Below are 20,248 nucleotides of genomic sequence, written 5' to 3' on the forward strand. Positions count from 1 at the left end.
TTGCAGTTTACTACCGGGCTCTCGTGAACTTCACAAATTCAATTGACTTCAGCCTTGATCTGGACAATGCCTCTTCAGAGGAGTTTCGGGAAGTGTCTGAGGCGGTTGTGGACACGGTAAGAGCTCCTACTTGTCGGGTACTTGGAGCAGGTTATAACTCCCCGGGTAGGACTAGGGCGCATGCTGTCCACTCCCATGGCTAGTTGTTAAGGGTGCCTTTTACTTGCCTAAAATCATCCTTCCACCAGAGCACTGCAATACGTGTTATTTACCCAGAATCAGTCTTGAACGGGTGCAGAGCGTCACAGCACCCCAAGTACGTACCGAGAAACGTAGCAAAATAATTGGCCCCGATTTACCTTGGGCTAAGTGGCAGATAAATGCCCAGTACTTCAGAGCAAATGAACAACATTCCATAGTTGACTCGCTCCAAATGACTGCAGATTTTAAGGGTTATCGCTTTTTGAACAAGTGAGCGCCCGGAGACTGCCTCTGGGTGGTAGCGGTGCACAGTAGAAATCAGAGAAACATAACATGTTAAGTTAGAAATGCCCTCATTATGTTGATGCCTGCCCTTCCGGTCTATCTTTCTGAAGGTCGGAATGTTTCTTGCTGGAGGTATAATGCAGATTTGTTTCTTGATTTGTAAAGCACTTTAACCAAAGCACTGTACAAAATAAAATGTTACAAAATCGTGAAGCGGGCAGTTTAAACATAAATGCAAGGTTTAAGTAGAAAAAAAGCGCATTTCCGAGCGGAATAGAGAGTAGGTTGTAGAGGAACTCGTGTGCAAAGGTGTGCAGGTCTAGTTGGGGACTAAGAAGAAACTGGGCGTAGGCTGGACGGGGGCGAGGGGGAAATGTAAAGGGAGATAAGTTGGGGGGCGGGAGGGGAGCGAGGCCATGTAGGGATTTAAAGACAATGCAGAGGAAATGGAAGGGTACATGGAATTCAAAAGATGGCCACAAAAGGGGAGGATGGAGGTATTGGGGGTGGGGGGGGGGGGCAGCTGAGAGTACACATGGCAGATTTGGAGACTGAGGGTATTGTGGGGCAGGTTGGTGGGCAGTTAGACCAATAAGAGGTGAAGCGCAGTAATCTAGGTAAGGCTAGTGTGGTGATGAATAGTTTAGTGGCATGAAAGGTGAGAAAGGCGTGAGCTTTACGTATATTGCCAAGTTAAAGATGGGAGGCTCGAGCTGTTGGCAATGTGTGAAGAAAAAAAAAGTCAAACGGAACGGCTAGATTTTGCATCGTATATGCGGCAGTCTAAGAACACCTGGCAATGCTCTGAAAAGAGCGTAGCTGTGTGATCTTGGGCACATTTACCTGCAGATGGCAGAGGAGCAGGAGAACTCGCCTCTTGCCACCCAGCAAGGGAGCCTAAGTTTAGAGAAGCCTCATAGGAGATGTAGTTGGCAAGTGATGTTCCTTAAGAAGCCTCCTCTCTGTAACATACCATAAAGGGTGCCTCCAGTCTCTTTATAGTGTGATTGCGGGCGAAACACCCCAAAGGGCAAAACAATCCTAATTTGGCAACTGTCCATTCATATTACAAAATATCCAACTATATCAGGGCTTCGGGGATTCACATGACCAGTTCCCGGCAACCTCTAGAGCCCTGCAGCTCTTCGTCCACCCAGTCCCATCACGATTTTCAAATTGGCGATGGCCAAGTGTCCCCATCTATTGGAGTTGCAGTCAAACGCATTGAGCCCCCTATGAGTGAAAAAAGTGACTTGTCCAATCGGTTCAGGCTGCACCTCTTTGCAGAACAATCTGCCTCTGAACGTCAAAACTGTAGACCAGCATCTAAGATTCGGGAAACTTGCATCTTCTCAAACAAATGTACCCCACGGACTAAGGTGAATGCTCCCCGGGCTCAGAGGATGGCCATACACGTTGCCTGTTCGATATGTGGCACACCCCACAACTTGCCTCATCCCCTGCCTTTAGGCCGATTTCACTTTGTCTCCAAGGCAGTGTTGGTCCCGGGATGCAGTGATTATATCGAATGCAAAACAACGAATACTAAAGTAACCAATTTTGAATTAAACTAAAAATGGGGTTGTGAAAGGGAATAGTGGTTTTGGGGGTGTGGGAAAGTATTAGTAAAAACGGGGGGGGGTTGAAGGAAACCCTCCCCAACACACCAAAAAACAATGAAAAATGAATTTGTTATTTTGGAATTGGTTATTTTGTATTCATTATTTATTTTTTCATTAGGTATTATTTCATTAGTTATAATCACGTGTAACCGTGGACCCCACGCTGAACTTCTTGGGGTGTCCCTCTTGCAGCCTACCTTCATTGTGTGCTTTGCACTTCAAGCCTGGTCTTGGTTCTTGCCTGTTGCTCTGCCACCTACCCTGTTGTGCTCTTCTCTCGGGCCCCTTGCCATTCACCTAATCTGGTGTGAAGGGTTCCAGACCTTTGCATGACCTTGTCCCCCCCCCCCCTCCTACTTCCTGGGTTTGCACACGTCGCCAGTCTCCTGGGGGCCACACAGCAATCTGCCCATTGCAGCTGGTGCCCTATAAACGGACAAATGACTGAACCCCAGTAATTACTAAGAGGTTCCTAGCCTAGGACACAAGCCAGATTGGACATTGCAGCACTTGGCCGTGTGACCTAGGGCTCTATGTGGCCTCTAGGTAATAAGAAATTATGCAGTAAACCTAATATCACAATTAAAGTTGGATTTTTTTAAATAACTTGGATATATAGCGCAATTTTGCTCGATGGAATGATGTTTTGTTCACAAGCTTAGGAAATTGATATTTTGAAGTTAATCTCTACGTAATATACCAGTAGGACTCTTTCTATTTTGCGTAGGTTATGTGTGTTTACCCATCTCCTTCCTACAGGGGAGGAGCCCTCTAATAAGAGCTGCTAATTTAAAAGGCTCTGAGACTCGCTTACTTCTGGTAGCTTGTGGGGGCACGGAGTCTCGCCCCTAAGCGAAATGGTTTACCTTTCCAGGATTGGCATACAAAATCATTTCGACTTGGCGAATCTTGTGTAGCGATTTGCATAGTCGGTGTTTAGCCTGTAAAACGGGTGTAGACGTTGCTCATGGTAACCGAAGGCAGAATCCCCCCTCCCCCCCCGCATCCCCTGTACTCAGAAAATATACACTACTAAAGATAGCAGGCCCTCTAATGGAAAGTGCTTGCATTAAAAGCAACTTATTCTTCTTGGGGCCAAATGGGGCAAGGCCAGGGACGTCATTTCACCAAAATGCAATGGGTAGCGGAAGTGACATTACATGACTCTTGACATCTGATGACATCACAGGAAGGGATGTCATTTGACCCCACCCTGAAGTGACATCATGGAAAGCGATAGAACATGACCTTTCACCCCTTTAGTCTAGCAATGATTGCATAGAATTCCAGAAAGACACATTATTTGTTATTCCTTTTTCTTATTTGGGGTCAATGCTCAAAGTGTTACACTTGTGGTACCCCCTGTTTTGTTTATTTTTAAGAGGTCTCAACAAAAATGCCAGCCACTTCAGAAACAAAGAGCCACATGGCACTGGCCACAGCCCAAGAGCTTCAATGTTAAAAATAAAATAAAAAATAAAACATCATTTTTTTTTCTTCTTTTTTTTATGGGTAGCAAGGGAGATCTCAGGGGTTGCATGTGTGACCCCTGGCGACCCCCAAATGTTGTTTTTAGCCGATAGTGACGCTCTGAAGAACCAACACCTTTGCGGATATGACAAGTCCGCTTCAAACTCCTCCCGCACCCCCACAGAACAATACTATTGAAGCCCAGAGTACCCGGGAAGCACTTTCTCATTGGGCATGGTAAAATCCAGAGTGCATAGGCTCCCATCCAAGATTGACAACTGCCACCAAAATGCCCCCGTGTGAGCCGGGTTAGGACCCCTGTGGATCATGCCATGAATATCAGTTTGAAAATGGGAAATCATTTTGAGAAGGTGGGAGGGGGTAGGTGCTCTCAGCACTCAACCTCTTATAACATGTTGCCTAACCAGTACTCTATCCATCTAGTCTGTCGGTCATCTTACTGATTGCGATGCCAAAATTCCCCATGCACTCTGTCCATTCTAAGCCCGAGGGATCCTCCTTCTTGGTTGGATTTTCTGTCTTCAATAAGCCAAACAGACCCCAGGGAATATGCTATTGTATGGGGAGTGACTTCCTCCTCCAGCTAAATGGAGCGAGCCCCAGGAGCTTCAGAAAGAAAAACGTAGTCTTGGCGCAGTGTTGGTGCTCCCCTTACCAAAACCTCTGGTTCCTGCGGCCACCAACTCCTGTGTGGTTTCTTTTCAACCCCAACTGTAAAGTCTCATCTCACTCACCATTTACTTGCATAGCTTTCACTCGCACACGCCCCCACGCCACCTATTAAATGCCAGACACCGGTTGCAGTGCCCCCTGCTGTCAAGGTGTTCTCATGGTCAGCACAGCTGGCCAATGAAAGTCACAGATGTCAAAAGATCAAAACAAAAAAGGAGAGGAAAGCAATGTAATTCTCTGCTCACCAATAGCCGTTGCCAGGGGAAAGTGTGAACTGCCAAATAAGCATAGCGTTAGACCAGGGATGTCATTTCACCAAAATGCCAGGGCTAGCGAAAGTGACTTAATACGACACTCGAACTCTGACATCACAGGCAGTGATGTAATTTGACCCCACGCCGAAGTAATATCGCGGGAAGCGATGGAACACGACCTTTCACACCTTGACAAAACAGGAAGTGGCATCACATAGCGTTGTACGAAAAAATATGGTTACGATATCACTATAATGTGATCTACATTTCATACCAGAATGTATCGCCAAGATCAGTGTGTATAGGCGCATATTACCAAATTACTGTGAATGCAAGCAGACGTCCATGACCAAATGATAACGATGTGTTACTATATAGCACTTACGCTTAAGCGCTTTATATAGAAAAAATATACACCCAATATCACCCAACCTGTGTTGGTACTCATTTATCGACCTCAGAAGGATGAAAGGCTGAGTTGAGGCGTTTAAGAACAGACTAAATCAGTGACTCACCCCCTGAAGTGTTCCTGAAATAACCCTTTAATGAGTCTAGCAATAATTGTATAGAATTCCAGAAAGACAAATTATTTGGTATTCCTATTCTTTCTTATTCAGGGTCACTGCTGAAAGTGTTAGACTTGAGGAACCCCTGTTCTTTTCTTAAGAGTCCTGAACAAGAAAAGTAGCCACTCCGGAAGCAAAGAGCCACATGGCGCTGGCCACAGCCCAGGCGCTTGCATTAAAAACATTTTTAACCATGCATTTTCGTTTAAATGGCGTTCCTGGGTTATACTAGGACAAAGCTCTGGTAAGCATGGACAATCCTGCATTCACGTTAGGATTCTGTATAAACAGTTGTGTTTGAATATGGCCTCCTGTACCGGCTGTTCGTTGACACATCTCTTTTGACAGGAGATTAAACCTTTCCCGGTTTATATGCAACTCAATATTCAAAGTATGCAGTTGTTTAATACAAAAACGTACATGTTAGCGTTCAGATTATTCTGTAATGTATCATCACTTGCCAATTTGGCACAGCTACCAATTTCATCCCCACCCCTCCCACATCACACATGCCAACCATCATTTTGTTGTCCTTAGGTGTGACACCAGTCACAGTGTTGCACAACCTCCTTTAATGATGCACAATTTAAAGTGCTGTCTCGCCAGTCAATTAACCGAGGGGATTTTGTGCCGAGTATGACTGCTTCAGGCAAGAGGTAGACAACAGAAGATTATTAATGTTTAATTGTTCTGCTTCACTTTTGGTTAGAGTTTTTGCTAGGCTGGTGGATACAGCACTGGTTCTCATCCCAGCTCCACCAAGGGTGCTTCTTGTGAGCCTTGGGATTTGTAGAAGATGGCTTTGAGATGAGCGACATTTTTTGGAAGGGTGGGGCTCCATGCAGAAAATCTCACTTTCAGATACTGAGGTGTTATGCCAGGAAGGATTCGGACGCTTACTGGTTCCTTTGTTTTACCAGCGCACTGGCAATCTCTTGGCTGTGACTTGTTGGTCCTTCCACAATGTGTGCCGTGTCCATTTCTTTTGGATGCCAGACATTTTTCTGACTGGGTCCAAGTGGCCTAGAAAAAAGTAAGCCCAGGTGACCAATAGGTTTGCTATGCAGCGTGGTGTTACCGCTCTGGCTCACTTATTAGATCCATGACGTGTGCTTCAGTTTGTAGACAGCCGCTAGAAAGTGAGGGAAAGGCTCATCTACGTTTTGGATCTGGGCCATGAGGCCACCCACCCGCACTCTATTGTGAAACTGAAGGGATCTGCTTCTTGGGACACCCACAGAGACTCTAAAAGGAAGGAGATCTACCCAGTCAAAAAATGGGGGTTTGATCCGTCAATTTGGGGTATCTGCTAAAGTACTAAGTAAACTATGAGGGGAAACGCTGCTTCAGTGGTCTACAGCACCACGCCGCCTCTGTGCAAAGCCTGTTGGGATGTTCAGCCAACGGGAATTTCAGGTGCTTATTAGTAGTGCCTTTCCTCTTGTTATACTCACTTGGTAGGCAAACGGACGATGGTCTGGACTGTTTCCCAGAGCAGTGTCAGAGAGTAAGATGAACTCGAACCCTTTCAGCCATCACTCCTTTTGTGTTGCCTTTTTGCGAGTGTCGCTGACATGAAAGGTTTGGTAATGGAAATAGCAAAGTACTGCGGCCTCAGAAAAACAACCTAATGTTCCAAAACTGGATGGTGATCAATAAACGTCAGTTAAATCCATCCAAAACTGAGATTATGGTGCTTGGACCTAAGGAAACACTAATCAGCCTCAGGTCACCTGTCTTAGCACTCTTCCGTGTTCCACCTTCACTGCTCTAGTGAAAAATGTGGGTTGCATATGCCAAGCAAATCTAGGTTGTCATTTGCAGGTCAGTGAAACCATAAAAGGTGTTTATTGTGATCTCAAACCTTTGAAGCCTCTCATTTCTGAAAGAGATCCACCTGTCATTATGGGGGGTGAGGAGGGTGGGCCTTGGTGATACCGTAATGTTCTTCTAATGGGTGCTCCAAATTACCAAATGCAGTGACTTCAGGTCGCACAGAGTGCAGACATTAGGCTCCTTTTTTCCCTGCCAGTGGATTCCTCCATTTCACGGTTTCTGAGGAGTCTCCATTCCTAGGGATTCCTCCATTTCACAGTTTCTCAGGAGTTTGCATTCCTAGGGATTCCTCCATTTCACAGTTTCTGAGGAGTCTCCATTCCTAGGGATTCCTCCATTTCACAGTTTCTCAGGAGTTTGCATTCCTAGGGATTCCTCCATTTCACAGTTTCTGAGGAGTCTCCATTCCTAGGGATTCCTCTATTTCAGTTTCAGGAGTCTCCATTGGTTCCCAGTACAGCAAAGGGTTCTCTTTAAACCCCTTTCTTTGGTTTTTAAGTGCATCCATGACCTTACTCTGTGCCATCTCACCAAAAAGTGTGAGCTATCAGCCAAAACGTCTTCACCGGTCTATGAGCAAAAAAGTTCTGCTTGTTCCCCCCCCCCCCCATCAAAATGTGTTCATAGGAGGGGGCAGATGTTTTTCAGGTCGCGGCTCCACATTATTGGAATCTGCTTCAACCGATCTTTGTGCAATTGATTCATTGTCACAGTTAAGAAAGCGATTAAACTTTTCTTTTTCAATAAACATAACGGTTATAGCACTCGGCTTGTTCGTACTCCTATAACACCTGCGCCCAGATTCAGCTTCTGCCCGGTTCCTTGTGAAGATGCGCAGTCTAAATTTCCAACTACAAATGCAAAACACATTCTTTAAGGGTTACTCAGTCCAAGAAAAAGAATGATGCTATTGACTGAGCCCAATTCCTGTAGCTTTGTTCACACCCATTTTCTGGCCTCTAAGACCATACTACTTGCCTTGTTTTCCTTGTAGCCTCATTGTCAGTATTACCAAAGCAGCACAAACTAAGTTGCTGTGCCAACCAGTCTCTAATCAGAATAGGCAGTGCAAAATTGGGGTCCGTGCATTTGCAGGATGGCATATTATCATTCCATGGGTCATTCCTTCCGCAAACTGTAGCATATGCGAGGGAAAATATACCACCAGGAGAGGTTCTGGCTATCCCCTCCCCATAGGGCCTGTGTGTGTTACTGAGGAGCTGTGCAGAAGGGACCAATTGAAGGTGCACCTTTTTTCACTCCTCCCCTCTCTTCGTCGTTGTATGCAGAAGGTGTCGGTCGGAGGCTGTTTCCTGAGCCTGCGGTCAGGCAGGCGTCATTGACTCACTGGAGCTCACTTGGGGAGCAGGACGTCGGTATCTGGCAGTATTGCCTTAAAGCGCTGCGCTCCCTAGAAGAGATCCGGGAAGCCTCGAGGCAGCCGCAGTGCACTGTGCAGATGTGGATGTCAATAAAGCTGGCGCCTGCCTTGTGCGTCACACAGAGCCTCCAGGGGTAGATGCTGTGCCCGGCACTCAGAAAGGATATGGAGGTGGAGAAGCTGGTGGCCATAACTTGAGATCTGAGAGCCGCAAGCATCATGGAGAGGTAGCGATGTGACTGATGGGCGATGGTGTTGCAAGTTGGAGTGACCAGTGCCCTGGTCCAGGTCCTTTCCCAAGCCACGCTTTTATGCCTGTCTGCTTCTTGGCTGCTACAATCCCATTTCAACACTCCTCCAACTAGTCAACCTGTCTCATACCTAAACCCATGCGTTTCTGCATGCTTTTCCCCGTAAATCAGACCTGCACCTGAAGATGAAAAGATGCTCCTCCCAGAGCTCTCAGGCAAGAAGGGTACAGGTGGCAGCATGAGACTGGAGGACAAAGTTGTAGGAGTTTGGTGCCCCAGTCTTTAGCCTTAACCGCCTTGCTTTGATCTCCTGCCAATCTTTCTCCAGGTCTTTACCCCACCTAAGGAGGGCTTTCTGTTAAACAATCTCCCCAAGCCTATAGCTTGCCTCCTTTTAAGTCTCAAATGCCCATTATAATCCCCATTTCCCTGCAGCCCTTTGACCAGATTTTGGGCTGTGATATTTCACATTTTAATAAGCCTTTTTATGGGTTGGCCAGTTCAGGGGGTAGGAAAGAGGCAGTAGTGTGGGGGGGGAGGGAGGGCTGGGCCCCCATATTAATCCTGTACAGAAATGCAGTGATATGTTCTGGGCGGTGGCTTGGTAGATCCTGCATGTTGCGATGCCACAAGGCTACTGCCCCGATTGGAAGGTGGCGGAGGATGCAGAAGCATAAAGTCTGTCTGTGTTGGCCTTCCCAACCGGGATTGCGCATCTCCAGTGACCCGAGGATGGCCTGCCCATTGCCAGCAGGACTGACCGGTCACAATAAATCTCTTTAGAACCAACCACTGTAGCAAGGCCCCCCAAGTAACCCGGAACCTGCCTTCTAGCTCCTTCCCTCAGCTCGTTTTTGTCCAAGCCTCACCTTCTCCTAATTTGGGCATGCATTCAGCCCTCCTGTTCTGTTGTGATGTTTTCCCCCCTCTGTGGTTTGACATTTCAGATTACCCCTCCCCCCCCCCCCCAAAGTGGCCAAATGTCTTGCACCATGCTAAATAATTCTTCTGGTAGTTAATCTGGTAGGAATGCAATGCCCCAAGAGTCAGACTGATGGCTGTCTAGTCCCAGCCCCGGTTAGCTACTCTGCATGGTTCCAGAGAGTTGCACAGTAGTGAATTTAGAGACTGGCCTGACCCTCTCAGTGATGGTGGTTCAAAGAGAATTGTACAATTGTGCCCTGTAGACGTTCATACCCCTTGTCATCTTCCTCCCACGCCCTGATATACTCCTCCCTGATCATCTACGACACCCACAGTGTCATTCTTTCCACTTTAAGGGTGTGGAGTGAGGACACTGACACACGGGCGGCATGTTGAAACAATCTGCTTTATTTAAGCTTCACGAAGAAAAGGAAAAACTACCTATCCTTATCTCTAGGAGTGGGTTTTCCTGCCTCACATTAAATGCGAAGCGTCTTGTCTGAATGTCCGAAAACATAAAAGTCCAATGTCCTGTGTGCACAAACCTCACTCTGTCCCTTATATCTAATTCTTAAGTAAACTAACAGAAAACGGGGGGTGGTTGGTCTATAAGAATGACTCCCTTCTTTTGGACGTCTTGGAGGGGGTTGGTTCTCCTCTGCCTACGTGAATGACTCCCTTCAGCAGGCAGAGATATTTCTCTTTGGAGGTACTCAATGTCCCAGGATGCACAGTTCACTGTTCCAACTAACACAAACAATGGTTTTCGAGGGGATTGGGTCCTCCTGCTGTGATTACCTGTCATTTATATGGAATACATTGTCGCACCATCCCATCGAAAGAACGTTACCAGGTAAGAAAGTAACTTGTTCTTCTAATCCTTTCTGCAGGATTGTTTGCTTTACAAAAGAAAGTTCCCAATGCCACATGGAATGTCTCCCTTCCCCTGGCCTTTCTCAGGCTCTCAAAAAGATCCACGTTGAGTCCATCTATACGCACACCGGTATCACTCCGAAGACAAGCTGGAGTGAGTGAAGAACAGAGCCATGGAATGCGAGATACGAGAAATAAATCCCCCTCCTCCCCCATTTATCCATTCAAGGGCACAAAAGAAAGGAAGAACAGACTAGCAGCTCACAAGCCAGAAGTCAACATGGACGTTCCTTGCAAATGAATAAAAGGCAACATACTGGTAGAAGATGCGGGTCTGGTAACCACTGGGAAACCAAGAAAGGGAGTAAAGAAGACCAACTTTGGGTGTTTCCAGATGAAGACGTCTAAAAAGAAAAATAGAGACAAACTCCTCCTGCCACAAGAAGGAGACCTAGACAAATAGAATAATGTTGCTATTGATCATAAACCTTGACAAGTTATGGCAGGTGTAAGTTCTGAAGAAAGCGGATATCAACACAATCCTGCTGAAATCGGTCGACCATAAACAGAGGTTCAGGGTGATGACCGAAACCCCCGAGAACCATTTTAATAGGCAAAGCTCGGTGAAACCACATTGTTTCATTTAACAGATTCATTTTGTAAAATATCCCATATTTTTAAACCTTATTGTTTCTAACTTGATAAGACGCACAAGAAGGAAGGAATAAAAAGTGTACTTGACTTACTATAATGTGCAATTGTTTTAGTGGTAAGTAATGCAGTGAGAGAGGGAAGGGTCAGTCTCTTTTCTATCCCCTAAACTAGATAGGCGGCACAGCAGCGCAATCTAGGGTGATCGTGTCTAATTGAGGGATAGTTAGTCTCTTTTGGAAAGGGATATTTAGTAAGTGACTGGCTACTATAGATGTAGAAGTTGATGATTTAAACTCAAAAAAACATTCTGTCTGTGTGGTGTGAAAAAGTGCAGGGCCTCAGGCAGAATTTGCACGCTCTTAGACTTCTGTGGTATTTGAATATCAAAAAGGTGTACCACAAAGTGCCCAATGCCAGGGGGAATAGTTCTCTTCCCCTGGCTCCTTTTGTGTTTCTCTGCGTTCGTTTTAAGGATAGAGGAGATGCCCCCCTTCCCCTGGCCTTCTCTAGACTTCTTAATGCAGTTCACAATGCCAGACTTCTCAACATAGTTCACAATGTCCAGGGAATTCCTCCCTTCTCCTGGGCTTTCCTTCCCAATTGCAAAGTCTCTTGTAGGTCCCAAACCTCAGCTTCTCTGTCCTTTTGCTTGGGCCAACATGTTCACTTCCATGCCAAGTATGGCCCTTAGTAAAAAGTATCTTGGTTTCTCTTCTTTCTCAGGGGAATGTGTCCCAGGCCCCTCTTTCTCAGGGGAATGTGTCCCAGGCCCCTCTTTCTCATGGGAATGTGTCCCAGACCCCTGTTCATGTTTGGGAACTTCGAGCTCTCGTCTCCCAAATACCACCACAAGGAGGATGACTTATGTGGTTCTAATGTACTTGGTCCCAGAACCCTTCTCTTTGCTTGCAGGTTCTTGGAGCCCTCTTCTCGCAAGTACCACCACAAGGAAGATGACTTGTGGTGGTCTCACATAGTGGTGGGTCCCGGACCCCTCTTTGCCTTCGGATAATTGGGGCTCGTTCCTCCCAAGTCCCGCCACGAGGAAGATGACTTGTTTTGCTTTCATTTGGTAGGTCCCAGACCCTTAAGCTTCTCTTGTTGCGGGACAGACCCAGTTCACTTGCCTGCCAGGTACTGTGACTATGAAGATGCTGACTGCACCTTTTTCGTTTCCCACCAGCCAGCCCAAATTCTCCCCCTACCTCTTGGGAGCCTTGCAGTAGTTTCTGGTCCACCTGGAAACACTGCAGTCTGTCTTCCCTCTGCGTGCTTCCCAGACTTCAGGAACACCAGGAGCGTCTCTCTGCCAGTTTGCCTTCTGTTCCTTCCACTCTGGACTGCCCATGGTCCTTCCAGCTCCCCTCTTAGCTTCCTGGTCTGCTTCCTTCCATCTTCCTGCACCGTGCTACAGGGAGGACAAGACAACTGCTTCCTGAGTCTCTTCCTTTTCTACTCTACAGTGACCAATTAGAAGCTGACAACAACTTAACTGCTCATTTTGGTTCCTAGCAGTTATCTTCATGGCTCTGCACCCCCTCCTTGTCTCTGTACTTTTAATCTGCATGTTCTCCTGAGTCAATGGAATTCTTCCTTGTCTCAGTAATTCTACCCATGATCTCCCTTGGATCGGTTGTACTCTTCATAGTCCCAGTACTTTCTAGGGAAATGGTATGGTGACAATAACTCATGACCCTATTAAGGAAGGGATTTTTGTTAAGGTTGTAGGAAGGGGGTCTAGGGTCAGGTGATATGGTCCATCACTAATCCCACACGGGGTTTCCCCTCCCAGGAGATCCACCTACTGAGTACTAGCCCCCAGGCGGACTATCTGGTAGCGGCCTAACCTTCCTGGCCTCATGGGAAGGGACGCCCCTTATGGAAGAGTGACGATACCCTGGGATTCGTCACACTACATACTCCTCCTCTGTTCTTTCTCCTGCTTCCACCCTTCAATGTTATTACTCCCTCCTCCACACTACTACGGCCTCTTCCATACTACTACCACTCGTCCCCCCCAGTTACATTCCTTTCACTCTCACAACCACTTTTCACTCCCTCCCTTGAACACTCTCATCCACTGACCTTGCATACACACTCACCATTTAGTACCAATTGCTCTTAACAACTCACCACTACCTTTGCACAAATCGCCTTTGCGCACCAATCCACAGGCCTCCACCTTGCTGGTCTCTTGTTCTGTCACCTCCTCTTCCTCTGACCTCCACGCACCCCACAACCTCTGGCTTCCTGTTGCCCCTCTTAACCCCCCCTTCTTCCCCATTGGACTACTGGTCCTGACCAATCAGTCACTGTCTTCCCCGCATGAGAAAGTTTACAATGAAGGAAGGTTAGAAATAGCAGGAAATAGCAGGTAAAGCCAGCCCCCCTTTCTCCATGTGGGGCCGCCATGCTGTATCAATGGTGGCCCGCAATGAAAAGTGTCCGAGTTTGTAGAGGGCTGGGGTGCAGTCACCCCCAAGGTAAGTGGAGTCTTCTTGAGCAATTGCGACTTTCTTGCAAATCTTTGTTGGTCTAGATCAGACACAGCAGTTCAGCTGCTGTTGCGCGCGCCGGTGCCTGTGAGCAGCGCGCAGCATCTGTGAAAGCTGTGTAAGATCTCTGGTTCTCCTTTCACTGGCGTTCTTTCTTGGTTCTGCATTTCAGGTGGTTGTAGGCGGGTTGCATGGGGCGCCAATGGGTTGCTATCCTGTATGTGATTCTTCTTTACTGTTCTCATTTGTGGCTCTAAAGAAAACCTGTCCAACACTTTCTTCAAGTGTTATGGGGTGATGCTAGTTGGTAGTGCACATATATAAACAGGCACTTGAGTAGGGAGCAGGAAATGTGGCCCAGACTACTTCCACCATCCTCCTATAGTATGCCTCGCATCCCATGCTGGCCAGGTTCCTACTCCCTCATGACAAGGTCACTTTACTGACCTGGTCACACACCCGAGAAAGGGCTGAAGGGCCGACTGGTAACCCAAGAGCCTGGATGCTGGCCGGACTACAAGTACAAGCTCCCAAAGCCTTTCAGCTGTAACTATTTAAAGTATGATAGTTTAGGGAGGGACTTTTAAGCATAGGTTTTAGATTTTAGGTTGTGCCAATCTTTGGAGCATTTTGGTTATTAGATTAGTCGAGTGTGGCTCAGGATTGCTTAATAATAGGTTTAGAGTTCTCTTGGCTACCATTATTTCTTTAAAATTGGGGGTTTTGACCAGAAGCAATGACTTTATAAAAGTAGTGACCTGATAAAAGGGTGGAGAGCAATGTTATACACACGACTTTTTGGTTGTCCTTGCCTTCACGTTATTTTGTAGAATGTGTTAATAAAATAAGTAGGAGTTAACCCAACCTGCCCTTGCTACCGGGGTGTGAATGAAGATCCCCTGAATCCCTAAAACTGGAGTTCAGTGTCTCTCTGCTATGCCTAACACAATCACTGGACCGTCCAAATGGGCAATGCCCTAGGGACTAGCCCAGCTGGCACATTATTTCCGGAGGCAAGTTTGATAACTTAATTCACTGTGCAGCTGATAGTTTTTGCCGTGATTTTGGAATTCACCGTTTGGCACAACTAGTTTTTCACTTTGTCGTGTGAGACGTTTGTGGGCCTCATTTTGTTTTAGTGCCCATTTTGTCTTTCTGACCCTGCATGTGTGCTCTGACCTTCGTTTTGATGGTTGTGAGGGATTTGGTGTGAAAGGCTCATCTGCAGATCCTTGTTGTCATTCTGACCTGTCATTTCTGCTTTACAGCTGGAGTCCGAATATTTCAAGATACCTGGAGAACAGATTGTCAGCGTGGTGTTTATCAAGTGAGTTATGACCGACCTTCCTTGGCTTGAGACAAGGAAGCTTATTTGGCTCCCTTAACTCTGGGCAGAAGGGTATGGACCAACCGTGAAGTGCCCTGAGGACCAAATCACGTCCCTATTGTATTTATTTATTGGCCATGTATAAGGCGCCTATACACAAGTCTTTCCCTGGCTGACCCCCAGATGTTTTGACCATGCCCCTGCATAGCTCCTTTTACGTGTCCAACCAGAGATGTCATTTCCCCAAAATGCCAGGGGTAGCGGAAGTGACATCACATGACCCTTGACCTCTGACATCACAGGAAGTGATGTCATTTGACCCCCACCCAGAAGTGACATCACGGGATGTGATAGAACATGACCTTTCATCCCTCGACAAAACAGCAAGTGGCATCACATAGCTTTGTTTCTGAGTACACTACGAAAAATATAGTTATGATATCACTGTAAAGTGATATACATTTCATACAAGAATGGATCACAATATGTATCGTTAATATCAGGGCGTATAAGCCCATATTACCAAATTACTGTGAATGCAAGCAGACGTCCAAGGCCAAACGATAATGATGTGCTATTATTTAGCACTTACGTTAAGCACTTCATATAGAAAAAATATACATACAATATCACCCTACCTGGGTTGGTACTCATTTATCAACCTCAGCCGGATGAAAGGCTGAATTGACCTTGCTCGGAGTCGAACCTGCAGATCACGCACACATTGCAGCAGCCAGCGCTCAACCCACTGAGCTAACTTACCGGCTATAGCTATCAGAAACAGAGCCATGTGCTGCTGGCTACAGCCCATGAGCCTCAATGTTAAAAAAAAAAAAATAAGAATAAAAGGTTTTTTTTAAAAAAATGTGTTTTTAGAGGTAGCAAGGGAGACCTCAGGCACCGCAATTGTGACCCCTAAATGACGTCCATGTCTCCAACTGGGTGCAGGTGACGTCTTCTTGCCTTGCTTTTCTGCCTCTACCCATGCCATGTGAGCTGTTTTATCCCCATACCCTGTGTTTTTTCTCTCCAGCACACAGGCGACCAGCATGTTCCCACTCCCTTCATTCTATCCCTCCCCAATGGCAACCAAGGGGCCTTGACTTGACATTAGGACTTCTACAAGCCACTGTTGTTTTTCCCATCCCAGAGTGTTTCCTGTAAAGACACCTGGCATAAACGTCATGGGGGTTCGTCCTCCACCCAAGGCTGTTAACTATTAAAGAATATGCTCAGCCAGGTTTATTTTGTTTTATTTTCCTCAGGCAAAACTGTTGGTAGCACCCATGCACCTCCTAGTGGTCAGTTGAGGAAGTCCTCCTGCATGTGTGCTGATGGCTTTCTTCTCTCACCCAGGGACATAGAGGGCGACATGTTTGTTGAGCTGGACGTGGGCTCTGAAGGAAACGCCAACGACGAGCAGATCCGGGAGGTGCTTTTCTCGGTCATCGAGAGCGGCTCTATTGCCAGCTACTTCACTTCCACCGAAGGCTTCCAGTTCCGGCGGCTCGGAGCAGGTGAGTGTACGCAAACGGGCTTGATACGGCGTTGTGTTTGGGGAAAGGCCCAACGCCCTCAAATGGCAACATCGAGCCTCGAGAGTTCTAGAAGGAATGTGTCCTTCCCGTTAATGTTCAATGGAGGCCCTGGCTCAGTCACACGTACAAGTATCAGCCCCGTGTACGGTGCTCCTATGACATGCCAGTACTGGGCTCCTATGACCTGCCAGTACTGTGTCCTCTGACACGCCAGTATTTATTATGTATTTATTTTGAACACCATTGCTTTTCTTTACAAGCTTGTTTGGTGAACATTTGGTGGCTTTTGTCTCTGATGTGTAGCTCATTATTGCTGATTTTAGATCTGGGACCATGATACTGCTCTGACGTAATCATTCCAGAAACCTTAAGGCGCCATGATCAATAATAGCCCTTGAGAATGTGCAGCTGGACTCGAGCGCTGTTGCTAAAGCAAGACCGTGACTCTGGTGGACAAAGATGTTTCACTCCGATAACATGAAAATGTACAGAGTCTCTGATCTGCACATGCAGTGACCACACAGTTTCATATATTGCACTCAAACAAATGCTGCTCTTTTTATTCAACAGTATTATGTGGTTAGGCGCTTTCTCTTTTTGCCGACATGTGTATCACACCTGCTTTGTCAAGGTAATCGGGTTGTGACCTGTAGTTCAAAGCTGCGAGTAAAGGTTGTGCCTTCAAAGATTCTTTGTGGTGTCTCTTGCAGCGTGGGTTCTAGGCCTCCATTTCCAATTGCCCAGCAACACAAAGTGCAGCTTTGCCTGTATGTTAACTCTGCATGGGGACCGGATACTGTTTGTGTTACTGACTGGTAATATGGAAAGTTGAGATAATACTATGGCTTTCACCCCTACTGTGGGGGTCAGACATGGCCTTTAGCGGCCCCAAGCATGAGCCCAAGTGAAGCTAGGACATTGGCGAGGGCTGGGGGCCGTTAAAGGCCATGTCTGCCTCCCCACATCAAGGGTGAAACCATTCGCACCCCGGGGTTTAACCTGGGTGCAAAATATGGACGTCACCTTTTTCCATTTACACATACAAATAGGCGTCGGGTGTCTTGAACAACGTGTGGAGAATGTGTATTACCTCCACATCCCCCTAGCCATAATAGTTGTTCTTGTTCCTGACTGCAACGGAGAATTTCTTGGGCCCCTCTTCTTGGGCATAGCTCGGGGAGGCCACGCTCTTCACATCTGCGAGCCAGATGACCCCTGCAGGGTAGAAAGTCGTCCGCTCCTGAAGAGAACCACCCTATTGAGCGTGGACTTGGACCTGGGCTCACTCCCGCCACCCTTGCCTAGCGGCGGGTGATGGTTGGGGGGACCTTCCCAGTCGGAGATATCCACCACTCAGCTGGGAGGACCGCAAAGCGGATCCCCAGTGTGGAGATGAAGGCACGGGGTGATCGCTCGCTTGGCAGGCACGGTTGTTTTCTATCCTGCGGCTCCACATATTGTGCAAATGTACTTGAGTTAAAGATAATATAATAATCCTCTGACCTTGACACCTCGCCTTCTCCTCAGTCTGAAGGCTTCAAGGGGAAATCTCTTGATCAGGAGGCTACCGCCAATGTCCTTATCCAGGTGGCCCACTAGATGGGGTTTCCAGACTCTGAACCCCTCGGGCCATGTCTGCGCCACTCAGCCGGGGTGAAAGCCATAGTAATATCTTATTACCGATCAGTAACACAAATAGTACCTGGACCGCTACTGCTCCACATACATCGGTTCTGGAGGGAGGACTCCCTGGATTTTTAGGCCCTGATCGCGGTGTGGCCATCCCTTCAGGAGTAACTCCGGCAGCCCATTCTGATCATTGTTACCACAGACGGCAGCCTACTAGAGTGGGGGGGCGGAGGGCTTAGGTCAGACCCTCCAGGAGCTGTGGCCCAGCCACGAAGCAGCCATGTCCTCCAACTAGAGGGAACAGGTGGCAACCTTCCGGGTGCTCCAGGCCTTTGCACCGGTGCTGAAGGGGGCGGAAGGGAATGTCTGTCTTGTTGCAGTCCGACAGCACTGCCACAGTGGCCTTTGTGGACAGGCAGGGGAGCTCCCGCTCTCAGTAACTGGCACCGGTAGCCCTTCAGATGGGTGCATGCGTGGGTGCTCAGCTCTTGGCCTTGGCGACATGCCACATCAGGGGTCGGGACAACACTGTGGTGGACCAACTCAGTAGGGGTCTTCCATCCGCAGACTGGGAACTGCGGGAGGTGGCCTTTCAGAGGATCTGCAGGGTGCTGGGGGGGACTCTGGTTCTGGATCTGTTTACATTTCCCCTGAATGGGAAGGTTGCCTGCTCCTTCTCCAGGTTTCCCTCCACGTTGAGCTGCGGTGGATGGCATATTTGCCCGTGGCCCGGAGGGGCTTTCTCTGTGGCTTCCCTCCCCCTCCTGCAGAGGGTGTTTCGCAGGTTCTGGGACCTCTACCAGAGGTCATTCTAGTGGCTCCCCTCTGGTCACACAGATGCTGGTTCCCCCTTCTCCTGTACCTGCCTGTTTCTGCCATGGGCCCATTTTCTGATGTTCTGAACCCGGTGCACCGCTCCTGGGGGATGGCGAGCCCGAAGAACCTGGTCTTGGGGACCTGGACACTGAACGGGCTTGCCGGATGTCTGAGGGGCTCTCAAAGGAGGTGGCTTCCTCCGTTCAGCGGGATAGATGCCATCCAACCTGCAGGCCTGTGACCGATACTGGAAGCACTTCTTGTCCTGGTGTCTAGTGCAGGGGTAACCCTCTCCCTTGGGTTTGGGGGATCCAGTTTTGTAGTTTCTCCAGGAGGAGTTCAACATGGGGTTCTGTCTCTTCCCGCCGTGCTGAGTGGACTGCCATCTTGTCTTTTTGTTGTCCCGAGGTTGGGGTGTGCGATTTGCTGCAGCTGGTGGGGCGGATCCTAAAGAGTTTCTAGTTGGCTAAGCCCATTTCTGCCTCTGGTCTCCCCCCTCCCCCGGTAACTCCCCTTGGTCCTGTGGGCCCTGCTGTCCGATCCTTTTGAGCCTCAAGTTCTTGATATTTAAGACAGTTTTCTTGGTGGCCATCACCTCGGCCTGGACACTAGGTGAGATTGGAGCGCTCTGCTGTGAGGTCCTTTATCTGGTGGTCTCGCCTGATGCCCTGTTCCTTAAGTGTCACCCCTCCTTCCTTCCTAAAATGGTGTCCAAGTTCCAAAGTTCAACATTTCTCCGGAGATCGTCCGTCCCTTCTTTCTTCCACTTCTCCCAGGAGGAGGAATGCTGGGCTACCTTAGGTGTCAGGAGTGGTGTCCCGTTGTGTCTGTACCAGTAGATACTTTTGGCTCCCCAGGCCAACTGATGCTGTACAAACACACATGTAAATGTCACGCTTTGCATTTGGGGCAATCTATAAATAAACATATGGACACTGATACGACATATAAAGCATGTGGGGTTATAAATAATGAGAACATTCTGTTTCCATCATATGTGGAAGTTAGGTTTGTGAAACGCTATGTACTAGCTCCTCGTTCCCTGGTGGTAGATCCTGGTCCCTGGTAAATGCTGTATACCCAGGAGCTGGTTTCAGCTCTGCTATCCAATCTTATCCGGATGCCTGAGGGTTAGGTGCGTGATACAAATGCAAAAATAAAGAAATAAATTAATTTCGATCCCTGTAGCAATGGAGAAAACCCTAGTTAATGGGCAAGGTTTCCATTGAACACAGACAAGTTGCACATGGACAAGAGGGGATAACATGACCGTACAAGGGACAGCTATGCCTGTGTGGAACAATGGTGGATGACTGGGTGAAAAGTTATGTTGAAGAAAATACATTTGGAAACCTCCATTTGCAAGTGGATTGCTCTTTCTGGCTCGGTGAATGGGCATTTGAACTGAAGAACCACCAGTTTGTCCTAGTGCA

General features: G+C 47.7%; 1 protein-coding gene across 7 annotated transcripts in view; it reads left to right on the forward strand.

Moving 5' to 3' along the window:
- The window catches only part of HSPG2 (heparan sulfate proteoglycan 2), a 1,237,996-nt gene that overhangs the window by 312,012 nt on the left and 905,736 nt on the right, over positions 1 to 20,248 (forward strand). For all 7 annotated transcript variants that reach the window (XM_069610942.1, XM_069610946.1, XM_069610944.1 and 4 more), the window contains 3 exons: positions 7 to 116; positions 14,774 to 14,832; positions 16,189 to 16,349. In XM_069610942.1, the coding sequence (XP_069467043.1) occupies positions 7 to 116; positions 14,774 to 14,832; positions 16,189 to 16,349 (330 nt within the window). The remainder of the gene's footprint in view (positions 1 to 6; positions 117 to 14,773; positions 14,833 to 16,188; positions 16,350 to 20,248) is intronic.

This window comes from Ambystoma mexicanum, chromosome 8 (assembly GCF_040938575.1).
Source record: "Ambystoma mexicanum isolate Mex_15411 chromosome 8, UKY_AmexF1_1, whole genome shotgun sequence".
NCBI lineage: Eukaryota > Metazoa > Chordata > Amphibia > Caudata > Ambystomatidae > Ambystoma > Ambystoma mexicanum.